The sequence below is a fragment of the Drosophila persimilis genome, unplaced genomic scaffold (genome assembly GCF_003286085.1).
Source record: "Drosophila persimilis strain 14011-0111.01,24,50 unplaced genomic scaffold, DperRS2 tig00000191-arrow-pilon, whole genome shotgun sequence".
Taxonomy (NCBI): domain Eukaryota; kingdom Metazoa; phylum Arthropoda; class Insecta; order Diptera; family Drosophilidae; genus Drosophila; species Drosophila persimilis.
In genome coordinates, this window is record NW_020825298.1 from 844,265 (window position 1) to 852,711 (window position 8,447).

The following is an 8,447-nucleotide window of genomic DNA, read 5'->3' on the forward strand; positions in this document are numbered from 1 at the left end:
TTATAAAAACTATGTGCACGACTTGAAAGTTAGAATTCGCATATACATTTGCTTCGTTATTAAACTATCACAATTCTAAATCACGTCTGCTTGCTGTCCAAGTTTGCCGTAGGTTCGTTGGGTGCTCACAACCGCCACACTGCCTCCATATATATTTTAGTTTAGTGTGACCGTACGTATGCCGTCGCGTTCTTTCATCCCTGGTCCCCAGCTGTCATCTCGCCGCCCCGCAAGAAAAAAACAAGCTAGTTTTTACAACAATTGAAAATTTACGTAAATAATTAGAAGCGTGCCTTAGCAAGAATTATTTGTCTACACGATGGTTTTCAACTTTACCGCCTTCACCTACATCGTTGCCTTGATTGGCGATGCATTCTTGATATTTTTCGCAATATTCCATGTCATTGCCTTTGATGAGCTGAAAACAGATTATAAAAATCCAATAGATCAATGTAACAGCCTTAATCCGGTGCGTATTCTAAGTTCAGTGTAGCGCTCTGGGATGTGTTCAGTTACTTAATGGATTTGTATTACTTTCAGCTAGTCTTACCTGAATATTTGCTCCACATATTCCTCAATTTGTTATTCTTGGTGTGCGGCGAATGGTTCTCCCTGGCCATCAACATACCCCTCATTGCGTATCACATTTGGCGGTAAGCAGCGCAGCCCGCATAATGACTCACTTAACTGATCATGGAACTGCTTTTAGCTACAAAACTCGTCCAGTCATGTCCGGACCGGGTTTGTACGATCCTACAACGGTGCTGAAGACGGACACCTTGTCGCGTAACATGCGTGAGGGCTGGATCAAGCTGGCCGTCTATTTGATTAGTTTCTTCTACTACATCTATGGGTAATTAGCGATGCATATCTATTCATTTGCTTTTCAGGGTACTGTTCACTCATTTGTATAACATTTTTTGGCTAATTTTAGCATGGTTTATTCGCTCATCTCCACATAGAGCTGCCTGGGGATCGGGATCTCTACATCGTGTATAAGTTGTCATAAAAACATACGGTACGGTACGGAACGGGGAGTGTGGTGTGCCGTGTGCCCCTCCCTTCGGATGAGATTGTCTCACAGCCGCGAACAATATATTTCACATCTGTAAAGTTTAGGTGTAAATCCCATCAGTGCGATTCATAACAAACGATATTACTCAGATCAGATCAGCATTTTCTTGTTTGCTTATGAATTATTTTTATTTTATATTTTTGTAAAGTTGTATTATTTTTTTTGCATTTCGCATTGTAGTTGGTGTAGTTGGATTTTAAGCATTAAATAAAAGTCAAATCGAAGTAATTATTGTACAATTTTTATATGCAGCCTGAGGGATAGTGGATTTTTCGACTAGCCGGAGACATGGAGAGCCTGATTACGTCCAAAACGCTTATCAACTATACCAACATAGATATCACAATCTAACATAATGGAACTGACTTGGAGGAGACCTACACATTAGCTGCCTCAAATAAACGCATTTTTTCCACGTTTTTACGTATCTTTATACTTTATTTTACAATCCAATCGGTTGGGGAGGCCACAGCATGAAAGAATATGGTATATATTTCTCAAAACCAAAGCTTGTTTAATCATAATTGGGTGTTATACAGAGGGGTAAGGGGCATTGGGCAGCATTGAGCGAAGGGCATTGGATTATGACATAAAAACAACAAAGAATATAAAGAAGAATATCAAAACACCGAATATCTTAATCATCAGCCAGCGATTCTTTGAGACAGACTGAAAGTACTTGAGAATCTCGCCATGCGCTGCCTCAATATTCAGCTCAGCGTCGGCCACATTCGTATCGATGCGTTCGACAATCTCCTCCTGTTCTTTGACCATATGCGCCAGCTGCTGGAATATGCCGCCCAGCTCAACAATTGTCGATTCAATGTTTTGCATTGTCTCAGCCCGCTGTTGAACATAATTGTCCGACTCGTCGTAGATGGCCATTTGCTGTTGCTGCTGCTGCTGCAGGCGAGCCGGTGGTCCTAGGAGCGGTGATGTATCACTGCTGCCACCCATGTCTATGCTGATCGCTTGGTTCTCCTCGCTCATCAGCAGCGAGCCCTGTTTGGCCGTCGATGGGGATACCGAGTGAGCAGCCCTGGGACCTGGCCCCTGACTGAACTGATCACGACGCGTCTTCTGGTGTTTGAGATTTTCGGTACGCACTTCCAGAATTTGCTTGAAATCCGTGCTCATGCTGGCCAGCTTTGATTGGAGTGCTAGGACCATGTTGGAGGAATGTGATACCAGATGTTTGCCGCTCGTGTTGCGTCGCTGGTCCTTGGAGATTTCCTGCAGGCGGGCAATCTGCTGATTCAATGCATTCAGATCACCCTTGATGATGTAGGTCAGTTCCTGTATCTCCTGCGGTCTGTCATCGAAGAGGCTCTTTTTCTTGGCCACTGCAAACAAAAAGAAAGGATTACATGAAGAATTCTTCCATTTCCACACTTGAATACAATCAATCACTCACACAGGGTTAGCTTCTCCAGCTTGACATAGGTACTGGCTATGTTCTTGCCAATAAATTTGGCCACCATCATAAACTCTGAATAGCTTTGAATCTGCTTGGCCTTGCGGGGATCCCGGATGTTGACGGCCCGTGTGATGTTGCGTGCCTGCAGCGAACGTATCGCATTGGCGAACTCCGCCGTTCGATCTCTTGCTGCCATGATGAATATCTCCTGCTCTGGCTCTGGCTCAGTATCTGGCTCTCGCTCAGTTTGTGGGGCTGTGACAGTACTGTAGTGGTAGTTGTTGTCGTTATTATTGTCGCCTGGATGATTGCCGGTGACAACAGCTGCGGCGGCACTCAATGTGCGCAGTGCCTGGCCAGAGAAGGCTCGTAAGTTCCACTGACGAGCTGCCTTGCCGTACTTGTCGTCGGAGTCTGTTGTTCCGCTTGAAGCCAATGACTGCGGATCGCCAATGTGAATGGCCGAGTCAAGGGTGACTCCTGCTGGCTGCAGCAGTGATTGCTGTCCAGGTTGTATTAACGCGTGAGGTCCTCCGCCGCTCGATGCTTGTTGATCCTCCGTTGCTTGAAGGGTATAGGTGTTGCTGTAATCCTGCTGGTCCGTTTGATGGAGTCGTCGTCGAGTTTGCATCTCATTTCAAGTTACGCTTTGCCCCCACGAGTTGACGTTGCTAGTTTTCTTTTTGCATTCGTCATGCACTGGAATATTCACAAAGATCTGGAATGGACTTTCCTTTCGTTGCGAAACTTTTTTGTGTGTGTTTTCGCCTGCTTTTCTAGGTTTTTTTCGTATATCTTTGGCTCAATAAGTGGAAGTCATGCTCTGTGTGTTCTATAACATTAATTTTGGTTTGAACATCATTGGAATTTGGCTGTGTTTATTAATTAAAAGATTTGATTGAATTCTACGAGAAAACTCACAGACACACACACACGCAGCACGGGCGCACACACAAACAACACACACTCTTAGCAGACTTCACAGATGGCAGATGACGTGTTGAATAGCTGTATATCGATATGCAGATATCGATAGCGCAAGTGACAGCTGCGTTTTTTCCTCCTCTCCTATGTTTTAATTTAATAAAGAAAATATTATCATAATTATCAAATAAAATGACGCTATATCATTTCGGGAACTGTGTAGCGTTGCTGATGCCATATTACTTCACCTATAAATACTCCGGCCTGTAAGTTTGGGGCCCTTGAATGTGGGTCATTCTGAATCAATAAAAACATTTATCATATGTACCTTTCTTTGCCCGGCACACTCGTACAGCTCCGAATATGGGGCATTTTGGAAGTGCATACAGGCGGGCGGCATTTATATATTCACCCAACTTTGTAAGATGCTTGTTCTGGCCACGTTCTTTTACTCGGATACATCCTCCACTGGCAACGGCGAATTTAACTTCTTTGCGGTGAGTCTTTATCAGTAACGGCGCCATATTTGCATTGTAGTAAGGTTAAGGTGTGATTTTTCATTTCAGGAAATCTTCCGTTGCAGCGTGGATATAGCCGATTTGCTTGGGTTTGCTTTGATTCTGAGCCGCATACCTGGCAAGGGACATTCAAAACTTATTACGGCTGGTCTTGGCTGTGAGTAACCTAAATAATTTATGACAGAAATCAATTAGATGATCTCCCTCCCCTCCATTTCTGCAGGGGCCACTGCCGAGGTTATTCTCTCACGTGGCATTATGCTCTGGGTGGGTGCCCGTGGCACTGAATTCAGCTGGATCTACATACTCAAATGTTTGGAGTCGAACGTTATGCTTGTTCAGCACATATCCACTGCCACGCTCATTTGGCTGTTCACGCGCCACGATCTGAATAAGGCATTGAAGCCACTGGTTAGCGTACTGCTGGCTGTGACCGTTTTCAAAGGTGTCTGGCTAGAGGGTCTCCTACATATCCTGACCATTGGACCTTGGCTGACGATTGCTGTGAAGGCTTTGGTGGCCGCTGTCATTGGCTTCTGCACGCTGCACATTTACTCGGGTCTGGCCCAGCAGATTGGCATTTAAGCCTCTCCAGTCACATCATTGTATTCCTTTTGTTTAATTATTTTCTTTGTTTTTATTTCGGTGTTGTCACAGGAGAGAATGAGAGATTTTTTTGTAACAAAGACAACAAGTACGGTTCTAGGAAAATACGAAAAATGTTGATGAATTAATATAACTATGGTAACGTAATAGTAACAAAAAGAAAAAGATAAAGAAACTTAAAGATGACGGTTCGTTTGAGGTGGAATAACAAAAGTAACAAAAATAATATAAATTTCATGATAGATAATGATAAAATGCCCTTGCTACACGCATGGGACTTTTCTAACAATTCTTAAAATAGTCGGTAACAATTTCGTTAAATTGTTACAAAAAAAAAACAAAATTATGACTGCTTGTCCAGCGCTACATTTACAATTAGGGCATTGGACTGTTCGCCCAGTGTTATTTGATCCATTTCATTGGAGTTTGGCCTTTTCGAGATACTTATGAAATTGTCACGTACGAGAGCTGCAAGCAAAAGATATGTAGATCATCTAGATTCTAGAAAGTAAGACCATTTTGCATCTTACTTAAGAGGTGACTGAAAGCCAGGGCCGCTTTAGTGCGGTGCGGAAATGACTTGATGAATTCATTTGCATCTATTCCTTTGAGGTCTGGAAAGTGGCGCCATGTGTCCAAAAGGTCCATCATTACGTCGTGGCTGTCTGTATTGGCATTGGAAGTGTTAAAAATTATAGAATCTGTATGCAGTGAGTCTGTTTAAGAGCTGCCGTATCTTACCAAATGGATTATCCTCGTAGATTGTTGTTTTATGCTTATAGAAATGATTGTTGTTGACGGGAGTTACCGCCTTCACATTTACAGGCAACAGTGGAGGCGGTGTATTGTTTTCAATATCTCCAACTGACATAGGCGGAACAGCAGCAGCTATTTCTCCTGGATTAGCTGCTATGAGCAGTTCCGAAAGCCCACCAAATACATCCTTGGCCAGAGTGTCAGTATAGTCGTCACCAAAAATCGTTTTTAATATACTCTCACAGTCGGTTTCCATTTGTTCTACAGTTAATGTATGGCTCTGACGTCTTTTTAAAAAATCTGGAAAGATAAAGCTGACAAGAAAGCGCTAAAGGAATAGTTGCTTAATGTATTGAGGCTTTATTTTCCTTACTTGTTCTTCAGAGTTGACAGAAGTTTTTTCTCACTTTTTAGTAGCTTACTGGGAGACGGTGCTTTTAAAACTTTGTTCCTGTGATTATATAGGTACTGATGTCTGTGCTTGATTAGTTCATCACGAGAATATTTGATACATTTGTCAACTATTAATTTTTTTTGTTTGCCTCGTTTTTTTAACTTTTTCCTAGGTACATAGATATCGGTGGGTGAGCGCGGTGGAAGTGACGGTAACGAGGATGCATCTGCATCCCGGTGGTATACAGTAGTCGCTGATGTAGTACTATTATCCTGAATTATCGTCTGAATAACACTATCAGAAATTGAGCTTCCAAATGGATTGATACTCTTATCCAATTTGGGATCTAAAGTGTGCGTTAAATTCGGGCTCAAAGAGTGATGCCTTAAGGACTTTAAGGGGTAGAGCTCTTCAAATATAGTCAAATCCACCTGCCCGGCGTCTCCAAATCCCTCTTCCTTTACAGAACTATGATCTTCATAGACAGCAAACTCTTCGGTGATGGTCAAGTTTGTTTCTTGAACCATTCGAGGCAGCTCAATGGACTATGGAAACAAATGTGAAAAAGTATTCAGAGCTAGGGAAGCTTTTGGTTCTTAGCCTACCTCTTCTACGACTTCCTGTGTGCTCTCTGCCTTCCACACCTGGCAATCAGTCATAAGGGCGCGATAGTGATTCAAGACATCATCATCCAGCAGCGCGGGCTCTTGGATTCTTGGACACTTCGAGAGAGTTACCCTGGCCTGTTTGGTTATAACGTGCTTGCGTTTTCGGTGGGTTCGCCCTTCTGCCTGTTTCATCACCACCGTTTTCTTCGTAGTGAGCACAAAGTCGAACGTTGTGTGATTCATTTGATCCAGCAAACGTTTCGCATCATCTGTATCGGCATCGTCATTTTTAAGTATAATCAATTTGCTATTGGTTTTATTTGATTTAAATTTACCCAACAATGTGTCCACTTGACTCCTGTATATATGGACCACTCCATGGGTGAGACGCGTAATGCCCTTAAAATTAACATATCCTTTGGAACGTGTGTTCAAGGACCTGGTCTCGTTTCTTCTTAATTTATTTTCATCTATTAAATCAGTTATCTGCTTGCTAAAAATCCATACCAGTGAGCAAACGTACGTTTTTGTTGTTTTTTTTCTGGCCAAAAGCAACTTACCAGCAGGCCACTATGTTCACCGCAGCGATCTCATTTCGGCCAACACCTGTTGCTCGTAGGCTTTTGGCGGCGCCTGCCTTCCAGCAGGGCTCAAGCAGGTAGCTTTCATACCGGGCCAAGTCTAGAGTTCGAAGCATATTTTTTTTCAGATGGTTACAATTCAATTTGATTACATGTGCATCAGGTAAATATGAAAAAAAACATCCCCACTCCACATTGTTACTTTGAACCAACGGTAAAAACATGGAGCCCTGGTGCGTATAGTACTTGAAAATAGACTAATCAATTGTGCTATCGATACTATCTACCATAGATGGCGCATTTGCGAGAAACGGGTGCAACCGGTCGTAGTGCACCTCTCTGAAATTCTGCTAAGCCTGCTAAGCATAGCTTCCACGAACGGATATATTAGAGATAAATGCGGAATATACGCCAGCTATTGGTACAAACATATTGCTGAGTCACTGAAGATTCGTTGCAGCTCGTTGGCCAGTATCTGGTTAGCTACATATATCCTAGATTAGGTGCCGATAAGCTGCTGTGACTCTTGCGGAGCCACTGTACGAATATTGAAAATTTGAAAATTGACCTTGGGTCCAGTAACGAATGGACCGATCTATACAGCCTGAAAAAGCTCAAATATGTGGACGCTTTTCTGTGCTTTAATGACGAAATTTGTTTACAATCTCAGGCAATTCACGTGTCTACGGAAACTGAAGTTGGAGTCTAGCTCCTCATATAGCGGAGAAGGATTGCCTGTTCTGAATCAACTTGAATGTCTGGATCTGGTTGACGTAGATAAACTCGATGCCAGTATCTTGGTAGATTGCTGCCAAAGGATGAAGCAGTTGCGGTGTCTTACCTTTTATAATATTGAAAACATGAGTCAACAAAATTTTAAACATCTGGCGACTAACCTCCAGCAACTAGAACGTCTGAACTTTGACGGAACATACTTCGAATACCCGGTTCACTATGAGCTGCTCTGCCAGTTGCCCAGGCTGCAACATTTGAGTGTGGCTTTTGACGGTCCTCAACGCAACTCTTTTATCGAGGGAATGATCAACAAACGGGGCGTTCCTCTGGAAAGCCTTCTCCTTTTTAATAGTAAAAGCGAAGGCAGGTTGTCCGATCAACAGATTCGGCATCTTTTTAATATTTCTACACTCAAGGAACTCTACGAATCTTGCGACACCTCAACACAGAATTTGGTAAACGAGATCAGAACTAGAAAATCTACCTATCTTTCCTGTATAGCCTGTAAACATGCCATTAATAAATGAATATTCAAAATCAAAAAAAAAAATAGTTCACAAACACGCATAGTTATTCAAGTATAGTCAAATTGTGGGCTTTGAAACTACAATTCTACCAATACGCTGCTTCTAGCTCAACTAGAAGCGAAACTAGTGCATATCTATCTTTCTAGTAAGGTGTATAATATTATATAGACTATATATGAAGGAAATAATTAAACTATGTATATTAAATTCTTTATTTCGTATCGATAATAATGGTCGATGTTTCAAATAAATATCGATATATCAATATTAACATCCCTAGCAAGACAGCAAAAACAAAAAAAAACC

The 8,447-nt window shown here is 42.2% G+C and overlaps 4 protein-coding genes across 4 annotated transcripts; 2 read left to right on the plus strand and 2 right to left on the minus strand.

Annotated features, from left to right (window-relative positions):
- The first annotated feature begins 225 nt into the window (after positions 1–225).
- On the plus strand, positions 226–1,304 carry LOC6595563 (protein cornichon). Its single transcript, XM_002020875.2, has 4 exons — positions 226–469; positions 541–653; positions 710–853; positions 935–1,304. The coding sequence occupies exons 1-4, from the start codon at positions 320–322 to the stop codon at positions 960–962; spliced, it is 435 nt and encodes a 144-aa protein (XP_002020911.1). The 5' UTR covers positions 226–319; the 3' UTR covers positions 963–1,304.
- A 260-nt stretch (positions 1,305–1,564) lies between these two features.
- LOC6595562 (syntaxin-5) lies at positions 1,565–3,506 on the minus strand. The gene is made up of 2 exons (XM_002020874.2): positions 2,490–3,506; positions 1,565–2,418 (listed from the first exon to the last, which is right to left on the minus strand). Exons 1-2 carry the CDS (start codon positions 3,121–3,123, stop codon positions 1,658–1,660), a joined length of 1,395 nt encoding a protein of 464 aa, XP_002020910.1. The 5' UTR covers positions 3,124–3,506; the 3' UTR covers positions 1,565–1,657.
- Positions 3,507–3,593: 87 nt separating this feature from the next.
- Positions 3,594–4,658, plus strand: LOC6595561 (transmembrane protein 147). The gene is made up of 4 exons (XM_002020873.2): positions 3,594–3,682; positions 3,772–3,913; positions 3,983–4,091; positions 4,158–4,658. The coding sequence occupies exons 1-4, from the start codon at positions 3,609–3,611 to the stop codon at positions 4,517–4,519; spliced, it is 687 nt and encodes a 228-aa protein (XP_002020909.1). The 5' UTR covers positions 3,594–3,608; the 3' UTR covers positions 4,520–4,658.
- A 125-nt stretch (positions 4,659–4,783) lies between these two features.
- LOC6595560 lies at positions 4,784–7,014 on the minus strand. The gene is made up of 7 exons (XM_026988162.1): positions 6,859–7,014; positions 6,634–6,791; positions 6,296–6,567; positions 5,670–6,235; positions 5,282–5,610; positions 5,071–5,205; positions 4,784–5,008 (listed from the first exon to the last, which is right to left on the minus strand). Exons 1-7 carry the CDS (start codon positions 6,993–6,995, stop codon positions 4,884–4,886), a joined length of 1,722 nt encoding a protein of 573 aa, XP_026843963.1. The 5' UTR covers positions 6,996–7,014; the 3' UTR covers positions 4,784–4,883.
- Between the last annotated feature and the right edge of the window lie 1,433 nt (positions 7,015–8,447).